The 22,828-nt window shown below is 59.3% G+C and overlaps 2 protein-coding genes and 1 non-coding gene across 3 annotated transcripts; all 3 read left to right on the top strand.

The window, feature by feature from the left end:
• Positions 1 to 1,165: 1,165 nt before the first annotated feature.
• Positions 1,166 to 3,347, top strand: AIF1 (allograft inflammatory factor 1). The gene is made up of 6 exons (XM_066252890.1): positions 1,166 to 1,322; positions 1,507 to 1,568; positions 1,657 to 1,723; positions 2,035 to 2,076; positions 2,274 to 2,436; positions 3,135 to 3,347. Exons 1-6 carry the CDS (start codon positions 1,298 to 1,300, stop codon positions 3,217 to 3,219), a joined length of 444 nt encoding a protein of 147 aa, XP_066108987.1. The 5' UTR covers positions 1,166 to 1,297; the 3' UTR covers positions 3,220 to 3,347.
• A 4,856-nt stretch (positions 3,348 to 8,203) lies between these two features.
• PRRC2A (proline rich coiled-coil 2A) lies at positions 8,204 to 22,433 on the top strand. Its single transcript, XM_066267802.1, has 31 exons — positions 8,204 to 8,380; positions 10,156 to 10,330; positions 10,787 to 10,964; positions 11,296 to 11,395; positions 11,480 to 11,552; positions 11,883 to 12,026; positions 12,286 to 12,437; positions 12,609 to 12,688; positions 12,833 to 12,975; positions 13,237 to 13,327; positions 13,428 to 13,644; positions 13,995 to 14,472; positions 14,881 to 15,071; positions 15,229 to 15,517; positions 15,813 to 16,023; positions 16,135 to 17,970; positions 18,293 to 18,570; positions 18,714 to 18,841; positions 19,052 to 19,181; positions 19,274 to 19,359; positions 19,557 to 19,790; positions 19,924 to 20,064; positions 20,178 to 20,249; positions 20,342 to 20,515; positions 20,701 to 20,783; positions 20,942 to 21,149; positions 21,236 to 21,334; positions 21,456 to 21,659; positions 21,752 to 21,846; positions 21,990 to 22,080; positions 22,207 to 22,433. The coding sequence occupies exons 2-31, from the start codon at positions 10,219 to 10,221 to the stop codon at positions 22,345 to 22,347; spliced, it is 6,459 nt and encodes a 2,152-aa protein (XP_066123899.1). The 5' UTR covers positions 8,204 to 8,380; positions 10,156 to 10,218; the 3' UTR covers positions 22,348 to 22,433.
• Positions 10,513 to 10,642, top strand: LOC136321250 (small nucleolar RNA SNORA38). Its single transcript, XR_010728525.1, has one exon. It is a non-coding gene; the product is annotated as a small nucleolar RNA SNORA38 (small nucleolar RNA).
• Positions 22,434 to 22,828: the final 395 nt, after the last annotated feature.

Here is a 22,828-nt window from a genome sequence, read left to right as displayed (position 1 = left end):
TTTTTTTTTTTTAAATCTCTGATATCTCTTTTTTTTTATTATTTATTCATTTTAGAGAGAAGAGGGAGAGACAGAGAGAGAGAGAGGAGAGACAGAGAGAGAGAAGGGGGGGAGGAGCTGAAAGCATCAACTCCCATATGTGCCTTGACCAGGCAAGCCCAGGGTTTTGAACCGGCGACCTCAGCATTTCTAGGTCGACGCTTTATCCACTGCGCCACCACAGGTCAGGCCCATCATGGCCATTCACATGCAGGTTCGCATTGGCTTCGGACAGTCGGTAAAGAAACAGCGGAGCCAAAAACTGATGGGCCATAGTCTTTAAATCTAGCTTGCACCCGGCAGGCAAGTAAAAACATACACTGGGCTCCAAAACCCAGTCACATTCAGTGCTCACAAAGCCACTGACTTACCCGAGTTTCCTAGAATCAAAGGTTTCTAGCTCACCAGCCTTATTCACCTCTGTTCCCCATCTCCTTCCTTCTCCCAGATACAAACTACACAAACTGGCTTCTCACTCAGCACTCCACCATCTTGTCTGCTTCTCCTGGCCTCCTCCACGTGGCCTTTCTCTGCTCTCCTCTGCTCTCTCCTCTAATGAGAATCTCAGGAACCAAGAGAGGGCAAACTCCCGTTCCGCCCCCACTTTATACTGTAGCTTCACAACCTCTAATCCAATATACAAAGTAGGGAAGTCTCTAATACAAAGTCACTTCTCTGAGGCATGATTGGATTGTACCACCCCACATCAAAATGGGGTGGGAAAGGCTTAATCCCAAAACCAAGCCCCAGGCTACAACGATTCTCATCACACATTAATATCGCCTGGGCAACGGCCTCTATCTTTAACAAAGTGAGCATCATACATTTTATCTGCCCAACAGCCCTCCTTGGCCAGTCCCAACCTGCGAGCCCGGGCGCAAGGCGGGACCTGAGAGCCGCCCACACCTCGGGACAAGACAAGGACCACTTGCTCCTGAGAGGGAAGGCCCTGGGGTCCGGCTGCCCTCCCCCCACACCTCCAGGGGCTCATCAAGGGGCTTCCTGCGTGCACACACCAGGCTCCCCTTAGGAAGGACCTGAGAGAATGTTCTTTTCCCACCGCCATTCTGCTCAGCTCCCCCTTCTTTCCGGGGCGCCAGTGTCAGCAGAAGTTGATGGGGAAGTGAGTCCTGGACACGGAGGAGGGGGACAGAGGGGCAGGAGGAAGTTTGGGAGGGAGGCCTCCTGGGAGACTGTGAGGAGAGCAGCAGACAGAGGGACAGCCGGCTGGTCTGCCTCCATCGGCGTCCGCTGAGCCATGAGCCAAGCCCGGGATTTACAGGGTAGGAGAAGTGGAACAGGCAGAAGCCTCCACCAACCATGAGCAACGAGCAGGCGGACGTGGGCCAGGAGCCAGGAGGGCAGTCAGCTGGCCTCGGAAGGCAGAACTAGGATGCCTCGGGGCTGGTGTGGGGGTGAAGAGAGGAAGGGGGTGGTGAGGGTGCCCTGGACCTTTGTGCCCCTCAGGAGGAAAGGCCTTCGGGCTGCTGAAGGCCCAGCAGGAAGAGAGACTGGATGAAATCAACCAGGTAAAAGGAACCACGAGGAGGCGGGCCTGGGAGGGAAGGGACCCTGGATCCAGAGGGCCTAGCCTGGCTCTCGCTTTCCCGCCCACAGCAATTCCTGGAGGACCCTAAATACAGCAGCGATGAGGATCTGCACTCCAAACTGGAAGCCTTCAAGAGTGAGGGGGACCTTGCAGGGCTCGGTGGGAAGTGAAGGGGGTGGGATTTCCCCGCGAACAGAGGCAGTGCAGTCTGCTTTCGTGAGGAGGAAGAGGAAGGCTGCCTCTCATGGCCCCTGGACACAGGCCCCTTCCCTGGTCAGCCCCTCTCAGCAGCTCCTCCAGTTCAGAACACCTGGACAGGGCCCCTCAACTCCCACCCCTCCTTCCCCCACCCCTCCCCCCACCTCACATGTGGTGGCCGCCTCTTCCTCGGTCTCTGCCCGTCCCTTCCACCCAGAGCTTACCCTCTGCTTCCTCCCCTCACCCAGAGAAATACATGGAGTTTGACCTGAATGGGAACGGAGACATCGGTGAGAAAAGGGTGATTTGGGGGGGAAGGGTGCCAACCTAGGAAGAGAGGAGAGGGGTCACTCCTCCAGCGGTCCATTCCCAATGGTTTGCAAAAGGGCCGGCTACGAGGATAAGAAGGAAGGAACGGAATGTAAAGGGGGAGGGGGAGGATGAGAGAGACTCTCCCCACCTGCTCACCCCCATGCTTTGTCTCCAGATATCATGTCCCTGAAGCGAATGCTGGAGAAACTTGGGGTGCCCAAGACCCACCTGGAGCTAAAGAAATTAATCAGTGAGGTTTCCAGTGGCTCTGGGGAGACTTTCAACTACTCGGACTTTCTCAGGATGATGTTGGGCAAGAGATCCGCCATCCTGAAAATGTGAGGGTGCTGCGGGGGGGCCTCCGGGTCCCTTCCACTCCCGTCCTCTCCTCCCGCCTGCCCTGCTCCCCAGGCTCAGCCTCCCTCAGCGCCCTGTCCTCCCACCTCCGAGGAACGCCCCTGAGCTCCTGTCCCCACCCATGGTTCTGGCCCCCGGGGCCCAGCACTCCAGCCCCCCCCTTCCTCCTCTTCTGCCTCCTCCCACCCCAGACCCTATCTTCTTCTGGACTCTCACAGTGGGCTGAGATGTCTTCTTCTTTTTTTCTTCTTCTATTATTCTGGAGTGAGAATAATAGAAAGGGAGACAGAGAGACAGACTCCCTCATGTACCCGGCCCGGATCCACCCAGCATGCCCACCAGGGGGCGATGCTCTGCCCATCTGGACCGTTGCTCTGTTGCAACCAGAGCCATTCTAGCGCCTGAGGCAGAGGCCACAGAGCCATCCTCAGTGCCCAGGCCAACTTTGCTCTAATGGAGCCTTGGCTGCGGGAGGGGAAGAGAGAGAGACAGAGAAAGGAGAGGGGGAGGGGTAGAGAAGCAGATGGGCACTTCTCCTGTGTGCCCTGACCGGGAATCGAACTCAGGACTTCCACATGCCAGGCTGACATTCTACCGCTGAGCCAACTGGTCAGGGCTGAGATTTATTCTCTTGAGAGGACTGTTGCCTGATTCCCGTGTCTCTTCCCATCTCAACCAGGATCCTGATGTACGAGGAAAAAGCAAAGGAGCAGGAGAAGCCAGTAGGTCCTCCAGCCAAGAAAGCTATCTCTGAGTTGCCCTGATTTGTTGTGGGATTGAAGTGGCTTCTAATGACCCCAACATGCAAAAAAACAAACAAAAAAACCAAAATACAAACCCAGACAAAATTGTGAGCCAGAATCAAACTAAAATAAATTTTCCTCCTCCTCCAGATCAAGTCAGCCATGCCTCTGTTTGGGGGGATTTTTTCCCTGGGTTTGGAATGAATGAAGTCCCTTTGAGGGAAGGGCAGCAAGGGTTTGCTGAGAGCAATGCATCTACTATAGCTTTGTATGCCAAGTGGGATTACAGATGTTTAAGATAGCCTTGACCTCTGCCAGTTAGGTGTGAATGAAAGGGAGGAAGGGAGGAAGGGAGGGAGGAAGGGAGGAAGGGAGGAAGGAAGGAAGGAAGGAAGGAAGGAAGGAAGGAAGGAAGAAAGAAAGAAAGAAAGAAAGAAAGAAAGAAAGAAAGAAAGAAAATCACCCAGGCCCACGGTAAAGAGCAAGGATTATCTTGACTCAACATTCTCCATCACTGGAAGCCATGTGATTGTAACAAAACCACTCAGCCTGAGTCTTTCACATGAAAAGAAGGATAATATGGCCCTGGCCGGTTGGCTCAGTGGTAGAGCATTGGCCTGGCGTGCAGGAGTCCCGGGTTCGATTCCCGGCCAGGGCACACAGGAGAAGCGCCCATCTGCTTCTCCACCCCTCCCCCTCTCCTTCCTCCCTGTCTCTCTCTTCCCCTCCCGCAGCCGAGGCTCCACTAGGCGCTGAGGCTCTGTGGCCACTGCCTCAGGCGCTAGAATGGCTGATTGTGGCAGAGCAGCCCCCCAGATAGGCAGAGCATCACCCCCTGGTGGGCATGCCAGGTGGATCCCGGTGGGGCGCATGCGGGAGTCTGTCTGACTGCCTCCCCGTTTCCAGCTTCAGAAAAATACCAAAAAAAAAAACAAAAAAAAAAAACCTCACTATTTGAAGAAACTACTGAAAAAAAAAAAAAAAAGGACAATATGGTCTACCCTGCAGTGCCTGACATATCACAGGCCCTCAATAATGTTCAAAATTGGATGGGTGGATGGATGGATGGATGGATGGATGGAAGGATGGATGGATGGATGGAAGGATGGATGGATGGATGGAAGGATGGATGGATGAACAAAAAAACTGGTGTAATTGAATAGAGTAAAGGATTCACAGAACTGTAAAGCCTGACTGGAATTCTTATAAAGGGGGTACTTATTAATAGTAATTAATAACTGTTAATTAAATGAGTCTTTGAGGTCCTTTTGAGGACAAACTACAAAACTAAATCTATCTCATGAAGGGAAAAGGGACTTGGATCAGGAGGATACTGAGGGCAGATGCTAGGGATGCAGGGTCGCTGGATGGCAGAAAGGGTTACGTAGCCAACCCCAGAGAAGGCAGAAGCCAAAGAGCCTAGTGAGACACTCCTGGGCCTCTCCTCCTAGGGGTGCAGAGGCGGAAGCTAGCAGCCCCGGGCACTGGCCACGACTTCAGATTCCCTGACTCCCTGGAAAGAGAGGACCCCATTTGCCCAGCTTGTTTTGTGTACTGAGGACACACTGGGCCATTGAGGTCACCCATGTTGGCCCTTCCCCATGGTGAAGCCAGGCTGGCATCTTCAGGGGCTGCAGTGACCATATGGCACTTCAGATCAGAACAAGATCACTGAGTTGAATAAGATTTCTGAATACAACAAAACTAATAGCTAACTTCTGTTGAGTACCTACTAAATGCTCTCTGTGTATTACTTCATGTAATCTTTACAACAACACTGGTGACATCAAGAAGGAAAGGAAAGATCTGGGATCTTAAATAATTTGTTCATTCAGGATAAGTAAATTGGGTTAGATTAATACAATAGATCATTATTATACAACAACGAGAATGAACAAACTATAACTACAGGCAACAATGTGGATGAAATTCATTAATGTGTTCAGCAGAAGACAACAGGTACAAAAGAGCTCTTACTGTACAATTTCATTTGTATAAAGTACAAAAACAGGTAAAAGTAATACAGTGTGTCCATAAAGTCATGGTGCACTTTTGACCGGTCACAGGAAAGCAACAAAAGACGATAGAAATGTGAAATCTGCACCAAAAAAAGGAAAACCCTCCCAGTTTCTGTAGGATGATGTGGCAGCATGTGCGCATGCACAGATGATGACCTAACACCGTGTATACAGCAGAGCAGCCCACGGCCATGCCAGTCGAGATGTGGACAGTACAGAGGAAAGTTCAGTGTGTTCTGTGGCTCACTAAATTCGAAGCCGTGACCAAAGTGCAACATGAATATTGGCGCGTTTATAATGAAGCACCACCACATAGGAATAACATCCCATAACTCGGTGGGATAAGCAGTTGAAGGAAACCGGCAGTTTGGTGGAGAAACACCGTTCTGGTAGGCCATCAGTCAGTGACGAGTCTGTAGAGGCTATACAGGATAGCTACCTAAGGAGCCCTAAAAAATCTGTGTGTGAGCCCACATAGAACTGCACTGAATAGGTATGAAACTGGGAGGGTTTTCCTTTTATTTGGTGCAGATTTCACATTTCTATAGTCTTTTGTGCTTTCCTGTGACCGGTCAAAAGTGCACCATGACTTTATGGACACACTGTATATGCTGTCAGAAGCCAGGATTGCAGTTAGCCTTCAGGGAAGGCTCCAAAGAGGTCAACTGGGCAGAGGGGAAAAGGGCATAAGGGCCCCGAAGGGAGACATGCCTGGTGTGGGTAAAGAGAGTAATAAAACCAGAGGCATGAAAGGGGCCAGCTCATCTAGAATCTTATCATTCACTGTAAAAACTTTGGCTTTTATTCTGAGAGAAACAGAGATACTGTAGAGCTTTGAGCAAAGGAGTCCTTTGAGGCCTCCTTTGGAAAAACAAGGCTGCGATACAGAGAACACCGTAGGCACAGGTGTGGTCTCAGGAAGACCCTTTAGGAGGCCCTTGCTGGAACCCAGGTGAGAGGAGGATGGCTCAGGTCAAGGTGAAATAAGTTGGGAAGTGAAGAGGTTGGATACCGGAGATTTCCTCAAGACAGGAGTTCCTGTCTAACTGACAGGGGGCAGTGAGAGAAGAAGGAATTGATGAGGATTCCAAGGCTTTTCACTTTACTGGAATTCTTAAATTGCCATCAGCTGAGATGGTGAAACCCGTGAATAGAGCAGGTTTTGAGGAGCGCTGAGGAAGGCACACATTTGAGAGTCATCAGCACATAAACGCTATTTCAAACCTTGAAACCGATGTCTTTGACACACCCCGTTTGGGTAAAGGGTACAGGTGAACGCCTGCCTGGAGGGGGTTTGAAGAAGAATGAGAAGATCTGCAAACCAATGTCATCCCAATACAGTCAATTAAAATAAGTATATAAATAAGAATAAAAATGAAGAATGAGAGAAGAGAAATTGAAGAGTGAATATGAATGGCCCTTCCAATAAATTTTGCTGTTGTAGCTGGCCAGGGAGAGGGGACAAGAGAAGCATTCGAAAAGTTTCAGAACTAAAGTCATCTCAACTATATTAATGAACCTCGGGCCTGACCTGTGGTGGCGCAGTGGATAAAGCGTCGACCTGGAAATGCTGAGGTCGCTGGTTCAAAACCCTGGGCTTGCCTGGTCAAGGCACATATGGGAGTTGATACTTCCTGCTCTTCCCCCCTTCTCTCTCTGTCTCTCTTTCTCTCTCTCCTTTCTGAAAATGAATAAGTAAAATAAAAAAAATTAAAAAATAAAAAATAAATGAACCTCGGGATGGTATTCTTATCTGATTCCTGGTAAGTTTTCTACTCTCATTTTTCATAATGGACAGTCTGTCCCTTAACTCAGCCTAGGCACAGGTCCCCAAATCCATGCCTCTACTCATCAGTTCACTGGGTCTAAGACAGGCACCCTCTTCTCAAACCTGGCTAAATCCAACTAATTCTTCCTATCTTCTAATAAGAGTCACGTTTTTCTAGGAGCATTTCTGAACCTCCCGAGGCACGGTCTGATTTTACGCCCCTACTTCTCTAATATTCTGCGCATATTTCCGGCGCCTTCACACATAGTTGTTGGATGATTTGCTGAACGGGCAATAGGTTTGATTGGAGCAAAGTAATAAACAGTAAAAGGAGACAAAGGGAAAAGTACTGCATTTTGTAGAATGAAACCCATTGTAAAGAGATGCAAATTGCTAACAATATCAGGCATACAAATATCTCCTTGAAAATGACAGCTAATAAAATTAAATGCCCATCTAGTCGCTTGGTTGCCAATTTTTGAAGACTAGGTCATTCCTAGCCTATCTTTGATCAAAAGACTTGCATATATTATGCAAATAATTGAACTGCCTAAAGGTGGCCCAAGCGGCGCGATGCCGGCGACCCATTCCCCTGGGCCCTTCGATTGGATCGTCTATCCACCTTATTTGCATGACGTGATTTAATAATGCAGGCCCCGCCCCTCTAGTTTTCACCTCTCGCGATGGAATGCGCGAGTTGAGGATATTCCTGGGTTACGTATGCTCCGCCCCCCCTCCCCCCGCCCAGCTGCTAATCTCTTCCGCCCTGTCCTCTCGCCTCGTCTTCCCCGCTGAAAGCGCCACGGACCCTGCATCGTTCCCTTCCACTCTCAGCGTCCGTACGTCTCTCCGCTCCCCTCTCCCCACGAACGCACGACGTATGCTCCGCCTTTTCCTCCCCCGTGCAAATTCTGCGCCCCAACCGCTCAGCCGACCGGCGCCACATTCGCGCCTCACCTACACGTCTCAACGGCCCGACGCAGGGGGGGGGGAACGAAGCCTCTCCAGCCAATCGGCGTGCTAGGGCCTGTAAGCCCCTCCTTTATATGCAAATAACCTACCACTGCACCTCACGCCGTGCTTTTTTTTTTTTTAATAAGAACAACCCTGAAGTAAAGAAGGATAGGGTCTTCCACCCGGTAGAGGACGCCCCGCCCTTTATGCAAACTAGGGGGCGTGTCTAGGCGCGGAGGGAGGCGGGAGGTGGAGGGGGGGGGTGTTCCCGGGGGCGGCGGTTGCCCGGATGGGCCGTTAGTCGGAGCCCTGCCGCGGAGGGAGCGAGGGAGACGGGAGGAGCCGAACCCGGCGCCATCCGCCGCCATCCGCCCCCGCCCCACCGCCATCCCACCCCGGGGAGCCTCTGGGCCCGGTCCCGGACCCCCGCGCACCCGGCCAGGTGAGTCTGAGCGAGCCGAGTGCTTACGCCCTTTTCCAGCGCGGGAGCGGTGGTGGCAGCGGCGGCGCCGGCGGCAGCGGCGGCGGCGGCGGCGGCGGGCCGGGGGGAGGGGGGAGGAGGACGAGCTGCCATTAGCCGCCGCCATTTTGTCCTACAGTCGGGGCCTGCCTTGCCCCACCCCCTCCGATACCACCTCTTTGGGACCAGCATCTCCAGCCCCTCGCTCCGAGTCCCTCTCCTGCCCCTACCCAGCCGCCTTCGTGACATCGTGGGGCGACCCCCTCCTGGGCCGGTCACCCCCCCAGCCTGCGCCGTGCGTGCTCCCGACACCCCAGCCCTCCCCGGGGGCCCCTGCCGCCGCCGCCGCGCCCGGCCGGCCGACCCCTTGGAGAGGCTTGCACGCCCGTCACCAGCGCGGGGCCCCCTGCTTGACGCCCCTCTCGCTCGGGAGCCCCGCTTCCCTCCCGCATGTTGGCTTCCTACGTTCCTCCATCTCCCGTCTTCCTTCTTCCTATTCCTTATTTCTCCACTCCCCCAGCGCCCCGTTTCTCCGGGGTCCCTCGACACGGTCCCCTTAACTTGGCTCTTGTGTCCTTTTTCTGCCGTTCCTGCGTCTGGGTTTTATTTCCCACCTGCTTTTCCCCTCCGTTCTGTCTGTTCGTCTTAGTCTCTTGGCGACCCTTCTGTCCCCCCCTATTTATTTTCAGAGGGGGGCCTCTAACGCGCCTGCAAAGCAGCCCCCCATCCTCTCGTCCAACCTGGCTTCCAGCTGTGGTTTCCATCCGGATCCTGTCTGGATTTCCCCCCACCCCACCCCCATCTGTTTCCTTTACGCCCCACCGTCCCCTCGTGTAAATAAATGCCTGGTCACTCCCGAAGGCTCGGACCACGCCGAGCGTGGCCTGCCTGCGGAGCAGGGGGCACGAGGAAAAGAAATGACCGCTTGTTGGACTTTCTCACCGAGGCCCGGAAAATGGAGTGGTCTCTGGCCTTGGCCTCATGGTCACGGGGTGCTTTTGAAGCGGCTCCGTGCTGCTTTGTCTCTCTCCCCTCTGCAGAGGGTCAGCTAGAACCTGCCAGCACTGCACCTGCCGGCAAGATTTCTTTTTTTTCTCCCAAGAACTGATGTGGGGGGCAAGTGTAGGAAAAGATGGGATATTCTGAATACTTTGTTTTGTGCCTTGGGGAGTGTGTGGAGCCCCAGTTCCACGAGGAATTCTCCAGCATCAGCTGCCAGTCTGGCCGAGCAAGCTCGTAAAACCCTTGGGGGGGGGGGGCAGGCCTTCTTGCGGACCTCCCCCAGGTGGGACAGAGGTGCTGGGAATGGAGCCTGGGGTGCAGTTAGGGAGCAGGTGTCCACTAAGTTGGAGAGCTAAAGCGCTGCTCCTCGCCTGTGTCTGGTTTTCTCTGGGGCTTGGACTTGCCCTGTCGATTGTGTGTCTCTGAAGTGACTTTGGCGAAGAGATGGATGATCGCTTGTGGGGATAAGGAAGAGGCTGCTACTCGTGTATAGAGCAGCACAGAGGACACTAGAACTGTATTTGGATTTCCTTGTCAGGAGGTGTCTGGGTGAGAGGGTACGTGGTATTGGTGCTCCTTGGGAGCTGAGTAGATCATGGCTGCTTTAAAGGGACTGGGGAGTTTGAATCAGCTGGAGGAAAAGACACCAGAAGGCCATGGATCAGGGCTCCTGAGGAGGATGAAAGGGATCGTCTGAGTTTCTACTGGACTCTGTAGAGGGAGCGGAAGCTGAAACACGGGTGTTCGGCCCACAGGCTCCGGCACGTTTTGGGGGAGGTGCCTGTAGGACCCAACGTACTCAATGAGCTTCCAGCGCAATGTCCGATCGCTCGGGGCCGACTGCCAAGGGGAAGGATGGAAAGAAGTATTCCTCACTCAACCTGTTTGATACGTACAAGGGCAAGTCCTTAGAGGTCCAGAAACCCACAGGTGAGGGTCCTGCACAGACGCTGTGGCCCCTGGAGGCTGGGCACGAACGGGGCGCGAGGTTTAGAGCTCTTGGAAGGGAAGTGGCTAGAGTAGTTTATCTAAAAACTACTGGAACACCGGAGACTGCCCAACTTCCTTTTGGGCTCTGTGGGGGACATAGGGCTTTCGGTGGACGCTAACTATCCTCCTACAAAGGCATGTCTATCGTTCCCTGTCTTTGGACATGTAAGAATTGGAGGCAAAGAAATGTGGACTTGAGAGGTCTGGGGCCAGCTTGCTCCGCGCAGGCTCAAGATCAACCATCCCACATAGAAGGCTTAGGTAGAACACCTCTCAGCCTTCCCGGTAGGATTTCAAAGACTGCTAAGGGCAGAGGAAGGGGTGGTTCCTGAGAGAGGTCGGATGCGGTCAGGCCTCCCTGAGAGGGTCTTTAACCTCCTTTCACCTCTTCCCCAGTCGCCCCTCGCCATGGCCTGCAGAGTCTTGGGAAAGTCGCCATTGCCCGCCGCATGCCGCCCCCCGCCAACCTTCCGAGCCTGAAAGCCGAGAACAAAGGCAATGACCCCAACGTCTCACTAGTGCCGAAAGACGGGACAGGATGGGCAAGCAAGCAGGAGCAGTCCGACCCCAAGAGGTACAGAGAAGCATGGGGAGCCTGGAGCAAGGAGTGTTCTTACTTCGGCCTTGAGGACCCCTGGGCCTGGTCCATCCCTGCCTGGAGCGAGTTGGGGGAGCCCTCTCCTGCCTGTCCAGGACTGATGTCAGGTGCTCTGAAATGATGCCTTTAGCTTTCTGTGACACGGAAACAGCATAGAACAGCAGCGGACAGCCTGCACTGTCATACTGATCTGTCCTAGTGTTTGTAATGGTGGCAGATAGGCCTGGGCTCAGTTTCTGTCCTCCGATTGGGAAACTGGGGAGGCATCTCAGGGTCTGGGTAACCCCCTATCTTTTCGCCCTGTCAGTTCCGATGCCTCAACCGCTCAGCCGCCGGAGTCGCAGCCGCCGCCGGCTTCACAGATGCCTGCCCCGAGCCAGTCGAAACGCCCCCCAGCAGTCCCCGAGGTACCTGAGGACCGGAAGCTGGGGGGGGGCGAGAATGGCTTGTGCCTCCCACCTTCCTCATGCGGATTGTCTCTGCCTCCCCAGAACGCTCCTTCGGTTCCAAGCGGGGTAAAGTCCTGGGCACAGACCAGCGCCACCCATGGAGCACATGGCGATGGTGAGTGCGGGGCGTCTGCGGCTCGCTCTGGGCCCCGAAGCCGCGGGAGCCTGCAGTGGGCCTCCAGGGCCGGGTCCTTGGTGCTCTGGCTGGGTTCTGGGGCCTGTGCTCCCTTTCATAGGGCACACGAGCAGGTCTGTCTCGGTCTTCTCTGAGGCTGCGGAGGGTGTCCCAGAACCACCTTGTGTTCTTGGGAAGCGGGCACCTCGTGCATGGGGCGTGGTGTGAATGCTGGGAACCCGATGGTCCGGCACCTGTCAGAACCTTCCCCTCGTGCTGCATTCTCAGTAAACGTGCTTCTGTCTCCTGTTCTGCTCCCCGACCGGACAGGTGGAAGGGCATCAAACCTACTGTCACGATTCTCTCGAGAGGAATTTCCGACCCTGCAGGCGGCTGGCGACCAGGACAAGGCTGCCAAGGAAAGGGAGTCTGCCGAGCCGTCGTCTGGGCCCGGACCAAGCCTCCGCCCCCAGAGTGAGCGGCCCCCCGGGAGGAAAGGGGTGGTGGGGGAGGGGCTGCCTTTTTATTTTTACTTTTTTGATTGATTTTAGAGTGAAGAAGGAAGAGAAAGAAACATCCATTTTTGTTTTGCTCATTAGTGCATTTTCTTATTGTTGAGAGAGGGGAAGGGTGGGTTACCCCATGGCTGGGATGTTCCTTTATTCCCTCTCAGAGCTGAGTGCTTCCCCACGGGTTTTTCAGTTCAGTTCACTCTGTGTTTTCCAAAATACAGATTCTGCCACCTGGAGGGACGGAGGTGGGCGTGGTCCTGATGAGCTGGAGGGCCCAGACTCCAAACTTCATCACAGCCATGACCCCCGGGGGGCACTGCAGCCTTCCGGCCCACCCCAGTTCCCTCCCTACCGAGGAATGATGCCGCCCTTTGTGAGTGTGATCTCTTGTTTCTGAGTGGCTGCCCTGGGAGCTAGTGAGTTCCGAGTCAGGGCTCGGTCTCCGAGAGGCAGCTGGGGAACGGGCTCAGGGCACAGAGAGGGCAGGGAGGACGACAGGTCAGGGGCTGGCTGGCTCTTTGACTACTATTGGGCCGTTTTGCAGATGTATCCCCCATATCTCCCGTTCCCTCCGCCCTATGGACCCCAGGGGCCTTACCGGTACCCCACTCCTGATGGGCCCAGGTGAGTCACCCCGGCTCAGGGTTTGTGGTTGGGACTGGGGAGGCTGTCGGGGAACGGGTGGTTTTCTAGCCAGGAGGCGCAGTCTGCTGTGTGGCTGTCCACCACTCCGTCTGATCCTCGCCCCGTTTGCCTTTTCCTGCACAGCCGTTTCCCCCGTGTGGTAGGCCCGCGGGGCTCGGGGCCGCCCATGCGCCTGGTGGAGCCCGTGGGTCGGCCTTCCATTCTTAAAGAGGACAATCTCAAAGAGTTTGACCAGTTGGACCAGGAGAATGACGATGGTTGGGCAGGTAAGGGACCATTAAGGACCGAGCATTTGGGTCTTAAGAGTCAAAACCTGGTGTGGAGAACGCGGAGGGCTTTGCAGGAGAAAGACTCGGGTGGGCGGTGATGAGGCTGAGGCGGCTCCATGGACGCAGACCCAGAGGGCACGACGCGCGGGCGGTTCCCATCAAGTCCCCGCGCAGTTCCCACCGCCTCCTGTGTTCCCGGAGAGGGCAGAGATTTGAGCACAGGGCCGATGGTCCACAGCCCCCCACGTTCTCCCTCAGGGGCCCACGAGGAGGTCGACTACACCGAGAAACTCAAGTTCAGTGACGAGGAGGATGGGCGAGACTCTGACGAGGAGGGAGCCGAGGGCCAGTGAGTCGGGCGTTGGGGGTGGGGCGCTCGGCTTCTGGGGTGTGCCCTCGCAGGAGCCGAGCTGCAGCTGACCTCAGTCCCGCCCTGGGTCTGCTTGCAGCAAGGAGTCCCCGGCGGTTGCTGGTGAGGAACGGCCACCTGAAGCAGACACCAAAAAGGGCGGCCACCCGGTCAGCGAGCCACCCCCTCCCAAGACTGCCTGGGTGGAGTCTGCTAGGCCTGCAGAGACAGAGGCGGGGCCTCCTGCCCCCAAGCCGCCCCCGCCCCCGCCTCACAGGGGCCCCGCTGGGAACTGGGGCCCCCCTGGGGACTACCCGGTGAGTGTCCACAGGTAGGGTTGCTGCGCGGGTGCAGGAGCAGTCGTGGAGAAAGCTGGTGGGGTGAAAGTGGGCCACAGGAAGTATGAAGCCGGGGCATCCCTGACTGTCAGAATGCTTGATATGAGGGAGGCTGGCTGAGCCTGGGCTGCTGAGAGTGAGAACGGGGTCTTGGGCCTCGCTCTCGGGCTCGCAGGAGAGGGAAACGGACTAGGTGACGTCTGTCCTGACCCAGAGTCCAGCGGCTGGAGGCCCGGTCCCCAGCCGCAGCTGTAGACAGGTGGTAGGTCTGAAGAAGAGGGAGAAACTGGGGCCTGACGCCGCTGGCCCGCGGGTCTGCCCGTTGACAGGAGCGTGGGGGGCCTCCCTGCAAGCCCGTGGCCCCCGAGGACGAGGACGAGGCCTGGCGGCAGCGGCGCAAACAATCCTCTTCCGAGATCTCCTTGGCTGTGGAGCGAGCCCGGCGGCGGCGGGAGGAGGAGGAGCGCCGCATGCAGGAGGAGCGCCGCGCGGCCTGTGCCGAGAAGCTCAAGCGGCTGGATGAGAAGTTCGGGGCGCCTGACAAGAGGCTCAAAGCGGAGCCTGCCGCCCCGCCCGCGGCCCCTCCGTCCCCTCCCGCCCCCACGCCGCCGCCAACTGTCCCCCGAGAGCTCCCCACGCCTCCAGCTCCTTTGCCTGCAGCAGCCCCAGTCCAGGAAAAGGAGCCGGAGGAGCTGGCTCCTGCGGCCCCCCCTGCCGCCCAGTGCGCCCCCGGCCCCGCCCCGGGTGCGGCCCCGGCCCCGCCCACCGTCCTGGGGAGTGGCAACGGCAGCTTCGAAGCCAGCCCAGGTATGAAGGTGGGGATTGGTGCTCCCGGGTGGCGGCCTCCCCTGAGCGTGGGTCCCTGCTGCATGTCCAAGGACTGGAGCAAGTGAGAGGAAGGCAACTGTTTGGGTTGGTTGGGCTGTCGGCGTGAGGGGTGAGGTTTCTACCTGCATTTCTCGATGCATAGTTACTTGAACTGTTGTCCGTAGCCTCTTGCAGAGCAGGAGCAGGGCTTGGGAGGGTCTGCTGTGTTTCTTTGGTTTCATAGGAAGTGAATTCCACCACCATTGTCCATTGAGAGGCATGGAGAGTTCCATGTTTGGGGGAGACTTGGCTGTAGAGAGGGGGCCAGAGGCGAGCTGGAACCCGAGGGCGGGTCACAGGCCTCTGCTGGGCTAGACCACTCTGATTGTTGCCTTTTCATCGGTGCAGCAGAACCCCAGCTTCCTGCAAAAGAGGGTCCCGAGCCACCAGAAGAGGTCCCTTCTCCTGCCACACCCCCGGCCCCAAAGGTGGAGCCCAAGGGTGATGGGGTTGGTCCCATGCGGCAGCCCCCCAGCCAGGGCTTGGGTTACCCCAAGTACCAGAAGTCGCTGCCTCCGCGGTTCCAGCGGCAGCAGCAGGTGAGGTCAGGTCACCCGTCCCCTCCAGGGACTGCACTCTCCCTCGGGCCCCTCCCCCACTGCAGTCCCCTGGACGGTGGGGGGGGTGGGGGGGCACACATCTGTGCGCCCCTCCCTTTGTCTGGGGCGTGACCTGATTCCCTGCGCTCTCCCCCAGGAGCAGCTCCTAAAGCAGCAACAGCAGCAGTGGCAGCAGCACCAGCAGGGCTCCACCCCTCCCGCCCCAGTGCCCCCTTCACCCCCGCAGCCGGTGACCATGGGGGCACTTCCAGCTCCGCAGGCGCCAGCCCCCAAGGCCCTGTACCCTGGTGCTCTGGGCCGGCCCCCACCCATGCCCCCCATGAACTTTGACCCCCGCTGGATGATGATCCCACCTTACGTGGACCCCCGCCTGCTCCAGGGCCGGCCGCCCCTGGACTTCTACCCTCCCGGCGTGCACCCCTCTGGTAAGGGGCCTCCCGTCCCGGGCAGGGTGCGGCCCCCAGCTGTGTGGTGTGTGCACTCGGCGCTGCTGAAGGGGGCCCGGCATTAGAAGGATGAGCTTGAGGAGGAAGTGGAGCAGGCTGAGTGGTTGACTTGTGGAGAAGCGGAGTGGCTGACTGTGTTTTGGGAGGGCAGGCCGGGCCCAGGCTCAGTGGAAATAAGGGGGCGAGGCACTGGCCCACCTGACTTTGGGGACTAACCTGGGGCGGTGCTGGCCAGGCCAGGACCTGTGACCCGAGGCGGCTGTGCTCTCCACAGGCCTGGTTCCCCGGGAGCGCTCAGACAGTGGAGGCTCGAGCTCAGAACCCTTCGAGCGCCACGCGGCCCCCCTCTTACGGGACCGGGGCACCCCCCCAGTGGACCCAAAGCTGGCCTGGGTAGGAGATGTCTTCACCACCGCGTCTGCTGACCCTCGCCCGCTCCCCTCACCGCTGCGACAGGCTGCAGATGAGGACGACAAGGGGACGAGGTGCGTGCGTCCTGCGGGGGCCTGGTCCTAGGAAGTGGTCCTCTGCTCTTGCCCAGCTTCTGGTTTCCTCGTTCTGAGGTGCTCATTCCCATCCTTTCCTCTGTCCTTCAGGAGCGAGACTCCTCCGGTGCCTCCCCCGCCACCGTATCTGGCCAGTTACCCCGGTTTTCCTGAGAATGGGGCCCCTGGGCCCCCACTCCCTCGCTTCCCTCTGGAGGAGCCGACAGCACCTGGGTCCCGTCCACTGCCCTGGCCCCCAGGCAGTGATGAGGTAGCCAAGATTCAAGCTTCACCGCCCAAGAAGGAGGCCCCCAAGGAGGAAACCCCACAGCTCCCAGGGCCAGAAGCCGGCCGCAAGCCCACGCGTGGAGTTGGAGGACAAGGACCCCCGGCATTGCGCAGAGAGAGCCGCACTGAGACCCGCTGGGGCCCTCGCCCTGGCAGCAGTCGCCGTGGGGTCCCCCCTGAGGAGCTGGGCCCACCTCCCCGTCGGGCTGGGCCCATAAAGAAGCCCCCACCACCTACAAAAGTCGAAGAGCTGCCTCCCAAGCCCCTCGAGCAGGCGGGAGAACCCCTCAAGGTCCCAAAGCCGGACCCGCTCAAGCTGGCGAAGGCGAAGATGGGCCCCAAGGAGGCCCCAGCCAGCGGGACTCTCTCTCCGGCCCCGAGGCTCAGGAGGGACTATTCCTATGAAAGAGTGGGTCCCACCTCCTGCCGGGGTCGGGGCCGGGGCGAGTATTTCGCCAGAGGGAGAGGTTTTCGGGGAACCTATGGGGGCCGAGGGCGCGGAGCCCGAAGCCGGGAGTTCCGCAGTTACCGCGAGTTCCGGGGAGATGATGGGCGCGGTGGGGCCGGGGCCCCAAGTCACCCCCCTGCACCCCGAGGTCGCACTGCCAGCGAGACACGAAGCGAGGGTTCCGAGTACGAAGAGATCCCTAAGCGGCGCCGGCAGCGGGGCTCAGAGACTGGCAGCGAGACCCACGAGAGCGACCTGGCTCCATCGGACAAGGAGGCCCCCCCACCCAAGGAAGGGGTCCTTGGCCAGGTCCCACTCGCTCCCCTGCCATCAGGAGCTCCCCCATCGCCAGCCCCGGCCCGCTTCTCCACAGCCCGAGGCGGGCGAGTCTTCACTCCCAGAGGGGTGCCTTCCCGCCGGGGGCGTGGTGGAGGGCGGCCCCCTCCGCCCATTGGCCCAGGCTGGAACCCAGTCAAGTCCCTGGTGCCCAAGAAGTCCCCGGGGAGCCCTCTGCCGAATAAGGAGCCTTTGAGGGAGAAGCTGGTCCCAGGGCCTCTGTCTCCCGTGGCCCGTGGAGGCGGCTGTGTGGGCCCCAGCCTGAGCGTGGGCGTGGAAGACGGCGAGCGGCCCCGGCGGCGGCGGCACGGGCGGGCTCAGCAGCAGGACAAGCCGCCGCGCTTCCGGAGACTAAAGCAGGAGCGGGAGAGCGCCGCCCGGGGCGCAGAGGGCAAGCTCTGCGCCCCAGCCCTGCCGACCTCGGCACCTGGGCCAGAGGAGGCCCTCACGGCCGGGGCGCCCCCACCTCCGCGCCGCGCGGCTGCCAAGTCTCCTGACCTGTCCAACCAGAACTCCGACCAGGCCAACGAAGAGTGGGAGACTGCGTCTGAGAGCAGCGACTTCGCCAGCGAGCGCCGGGGGGACAGGGAGGCCCCGCCACCAGTGCTGCTGACTCCCAAAGTGGCGGGAGCCCCTGGGGGCGGAGGCGGTGGGTCTGGACCAGGCATCTCGGCCGTGTCTCGTGGAGACCTGAGCCAGAGAGCCAAGGACCTGGGCAAGCGGAGCTTCTCCAGTCAGCGTCCGGGCATGGAAAGGCAGAACCGGCGCCCAGGCCCCGGTGGCAAGACTGGCGGCGGAGGAGGTGGGGGTCCGGGAGGCAGGACTGGCCCAGGGCGAGGGGACAAGAGGAGCTGGCCCTCTCCCAAGAACCGGAGGTGGGTCGGGGCAAGCGGAGTTAGTTCTGGAGCTAAAGAAATGGGGGGGGGGGCTGAGGGAATGGTATGGTTAGGGGTCGGGTGCTGCTGTTTGAACCCCTGCGGGCTTTAGGAAGGCCCTGGGACGTCCCTGTCTGCCCGAAGGCGCTGGGCAGCAGATGCAGGGCCTACCTGGCCCCTGTTCTCTTCCACTCTATAGATCTGGGCACATGGGTGTCCTCAGGCAGGAACGCCTGAGAACACCTGGATCTGCACGGGGAAGAGCAGAGGGGGGGAGGAGGAGCAGTTTGGGGGAAATGAGCTAAGGATCTGTTCTCTCTAGCCGGCCCCCTGAGGAGCGGCCCCCTGGGCTCCCCCTGCCAGCCCCGCCCCCCAGCAGCTCCGCTGTCTTCCGCCTGGACCGAGTGATCCACAGCAACCCTGCTGGCATCCAACAGGCTCTGGCCCAGCTCAACAGCCGCCAGGGGGGCACGACCGTGCCAGGGGGGCGCCCAAGGCCCAAGCCTGGGCCTCCTCAGACCCCACAAGGTCTCTCCCCTCGGCCTCCTGCCCACTACGACCCACAGAGGGCCAGCAGCAGCAGCACGGGCATCGATTCTGGTATGCCAGAGAGACGAGGGGACGCTGTCCGGGGCCCCCGGGGGTCAGGTGTTGGACAAGGAGGAGTGGTGGGGGGCGCGGAGCAGACACACGGGTCTGGAGCAGGGCAGCGCTGATGCTGGCGGTTTCCTACTTTCCCCCAGGTCTCCACCTTGAGGAGCCGGCGCCGATGGCCAGGGCAGTGGGCGGGACTCCCCAGGATTCTACTGGGGCTAATGCCTTCCCCCCCAAACGGCGGGAGCGGCCTCCCAGAAAACCAGAGCTGCTGCAGGTGAGGGTGGGGCTCTAGCTTGTGTGTGTCGCGGCTCTTGCTCCAGAAACTTCTCGCTTATGTCCCTTGCTCTTCCTTGTCCACGTGGCCACTGCTGCCCCAGTCCGGTGGTCGGCGTCTGTCGCCGCACACCTCACACCTTTCTCGTCCTCCTCACGCCCCCTACTGGCCGGTGCACTCACGTTCTGCCTCTGGCCTGTCTTCCTGCAGGAATCTGTGCCACCTTCTCATGGCTCTGGGTTCCTGGGCCCCAAACGCGAGGGTGCCGGCCCTCGGGGAGAGTCCAGAGACGCAGGAACGGAGGCCCTGACTCCCCACATCTGGAACCATTTGCACTCTGGTGAGTACAGCTGAGACAGAAGGACAGGGGGGGAGCTTAAGGGGCTGAGCTCTCCTCTTCATGTCCTGCCCTGTCCCGCCGTGCTCTCCCAGCCACTAGTCAGAAGAGTTACCGGCCTGGCCCCCTGGAGCCCTGGATGGAGCCCCTGAGTCCTTTTGAGGACGTGGCCGGCACCGAGGTGAGTGGGTGCGGGGGCAGGTGTCGAGTGGAGGTTCTGCTGCACGCTAGCTGTGCTCGCTCAGTGTTCTGGGCCAGGCCGGGCCTGGGGTGGTTCCCTCACGTAGCTGTCTCCTTCCTTCGGGTTGTTTGTGTACGCCAGTCAGTATCGGGGTGCTTCCTGCCCTACTTAACTCGCTCCTTCTCCGCTCCTCTCAGATGAGTCAGTCTGACAGTGGGGTGGACCTGAGTGGGGATTCTCAGGTATCGTCAGGTCCCTGCAGCCAGCGAAGCTCCCCTGATGGAGGACTCAAGGGGGCAGCAGAGGGGCCCCCCAAGCGGCCTGGAGGCCCCTCACCCCTGAATGCTGTTCCTGGTGAGGGTCCACCTGGCTCTGAACCCTCTGAACCTCCTAGGAGACGGCCACCTGCCCCCCCTGATGGGGATGGAAAGGTAAAAGGCCAAGACCGGGTAAGAAGTGTGTCCGGGGCCCTGACTGTAGCCTTTGCCTTTGTTTCCTGGGGACCGCCTTACTTGGGCTTCTGTTTCCTTCCTCCAACCCATCTGTGTCGTGTTCCCACCCCAGGAGCTGCCGCGGGAGCAGCCTCTGCCCCCTGGTCCCATCGGCACAGAGCGACTGCAGCGCGCGGACCGTGGCCCAGAGACTAGCTGCCCCCGGCCATCCCATCGCCCTGGACCCCCAGTCCAGTTTGGCACCAGTGACAAGGTCTGCTGGGGCTAGACCAGGGTACCTCGGGGTGGGGAGAAAGGAAGGACGGGGGCAGGCAGCAGGGACCCATCTGAATCATGGGACCGTCTTCCCCTTCCTGGTGACCACAGGACTCAGACTTGTGCCTGGTGGTGGGAGACAGTTTGAAAGCAGAGAAGGAGCTACCAGCATCGGTCACCGAGGTAAGGGGAGCAGTTTGGTGGAAGGTCTCAGATTTCTGGAGAAGAGGGCTGTGAGGGACGGGGCAGCCTCCTGACAATGCCCCTCCCCCCAGGCCCTCCCCATGGCCCGGGACTGGGAGCTGCTCCCTCGTGCTCCCGCCCCCGCTGAACCGCAGCCACCATCCAAGAGCCTGGCTTCTGGGCACTGTGACCCTGAGCCCAGCTCCACGGGCCAGTGCTTATGCCCTGACATCTTCTACGGCAGCCCTGGGCCTCCCGGGTCTCAGGTGGGCCTCACTTCTGTCCTGTGACCCCTTTCTGCCCGCTGTGCCTTGCAGAAAGCCTTTCCGGTTTGTAGTTGTAACCTAGTTGTAATCCTCTTCTCGTCCTTTCGGGTTTCTCCTCTTTCTGCTGGGAGGGTGGGGGCTTCCCTGACTAGGGAAACGGCTACTGCAGCTCTGCCCTCCTCCAGGTTTCAGGGGGAGCCATAGACTCACAGTTGCATCCCAGCAGTGGTGGCTTCCGCCCTGGGACGCCCTCGCTGCACCCTTACAGGTAGGGCTGCGTGCCTGTGGATGCCAGGAGGGAGAAGGGGAGCCGTGTTTCAGGGGGGAGGGTCGGAAGGACATTTCTAGGGTGCCTGTGCTCAGACCACACGGGCGGCTGGCTGGCTGCCTGCTGGGACACCCTGGCTCCTCTCCATTTCTCCCCAGGTCCCCGCCCTTGTACCTCCCCTCGGGCCCAGCGCCCCCCTCGGCTCTGCTCTCCGGGGTCACTGTCAAGGGCCAGTTCCTGGATTTCTCGGCACTGCAGGCAGCGGAGCTGGGGAAGGTACCGGCCGGAGTCCTCTACCCTCCGCCTTCCTTCCTGTACTCTCCGGCCTTCTGCCCCAGCCCTCTGCCCGAGCCGCCTTTGCTGCAGGTGAGGGGACATGTGCTGGGCGTGGGGGCCCGGGCTGCGGGAGAGCGCTGCTGGGGCGTTGACACACTCCTCCCGTTCCCCAACAGGTGCGCCAGGACCTGCCGTCCCCTTCGGAGTTCTACTCTGCTCCTCTGCAGCCTGGTGGTCAGAGCGGCTTCCTCCCCTCAGGGGCCCCTGCCCAGCAGGTACTGTGCAGCCCTCCGCTCTGCCTTCAGTCTCTTTCTCTGGCCTTCAGGTGTCTGAGTCTGTCCCCCGGTTGCTGATGCTCCTCCCCGCCCCCAGCACTCGCCCATGTCTCCATTGCAGATGCTCCTGCCTGTGGTGGACCCGCAGCTGCCGGTGCTGAACTTCGGCTCCCTGCCGCCCGCGCCGCCTCCGGGCCCGCCCCTCTCTCTGCTACCTGTGGGCCCCGCCCTCCAGCCCCCCAGCCTGGCCGTGCGGCCCCCCCCTGCCCCTCGGGTGCTGCCCTCGCCGGCCAGGCCCTTCCCCCCTAGCCTGGGGCGAGCAGAGGTGAGGGACAGAGCGCTTGGCTCCTGGGAGGTGGGGCAGTGGCTCAGGGTGAGGGGCTGAGAAGTCGAGGGGCTCATGACTTCCTTCCTCAGCTGCACCCGGTAGAACTAAAGCCGTTCCAGGATTATCGAAAACTGAGCAGCAACCTTGGGGGACCTGGGACATCACGCACTTCCCCAGCTGCAAGGCAAGAGAAGGGCTGGAGGGGGCGCGCTGCCCCCACCCCGCACTGCGCCCCGCGCCCCCAGCTGCCCCGGCCCCAGGCCTGTCTTGCTTTGGGGGTCAGGGCCGCGAGTCTTCAGCTCAGCATGAACACTCCTCACCCTCTAGGTCTTTCTCTGGCCTCAGTTCTCGTCTCAAAGCCCCACCCTCCACCTACAGTGGAGTTTTCCGCGCCCAGCACATCGACCTTTACCAGCAGGTGAGGGAAGGACCTTGTGTCCCCAAGTCTGAGTTGGAGGGTTCCCACCCGAGCTCTGCCCTTCCCCTCTCGATCTCCCGTCGTGCAGGGAGCCCCACTGACTCCTCCCTGTGCCCCTCTCCCTAGGCCGCCCCGCCCGACGCCCTGCGCTGGATGCCGAAGCCGTGGGAGCGGGCAGGGCCGCCCTCCCGAGACGGGACTTCACGGCGGGCAGAGGAGCCTGGGCCCCGAGGGGACAAGGAGCCTCGGGTGCCCCCACCACGCTGAGGGCCGTCCCCTCGCCCCCTGGCCTTGTATATAGACTATAAATATATAAGGGATAAAGGGGTGGGTGGGGAGGGGTTGTGGGGCTGGGGCCTTGCTTCCCCTCCCCCCTCCCCTGGTCCCCTATCCCTGGGGCTGTTTGTTTAAAAAAGAATAATAAAAGAATTTAAAAAAATATTTCCAGAATGGTTTTGGGGGAAGGTTGGGGGGTTGCAGTCTCCTGTGTCATACAAAACTGCGGAGTAATCTGTAGAGTGGGTTCAGTCAGGGAACTATTTTGTTACTTAAGCCTAGTGATACTGTCGACTACCTACCTCACAACCTAACCATTTGTTTTCTGGGCCAGCAATTTGAGCTGTGCTCTACTGGGCAAATCTGCTTGTGCCAGCGAGTGCAGTCATTTGGTCACCAGACTGCAGGTGACAGCAGGGCTGGGCCCCTGCAGCTCACGCCCAGGGGTGGGAGCCACGGGGGGCCATCTGGC

Source organism: Saccopteryx bilineata, chromosome 1 (genome assembly GCF_036850765.1).
Source record: "Saccopteryx bilineata isolate mSacBil1 chromosome 1, mSacBil1_pri_phased_curated, whole genome shotgun sequence".
NCBI classification, from domain to species: Eukaryota; Metazoa; Chordata; class Mammalia; order Chiroptera; family Emballonuridae; genus Saccopteryx; species Saccopteryx bilineata.
Note: the sequence above shows the minus strand (reverse complement) of the source record. Positions and strands in the feature narration are given on the sequence as shown.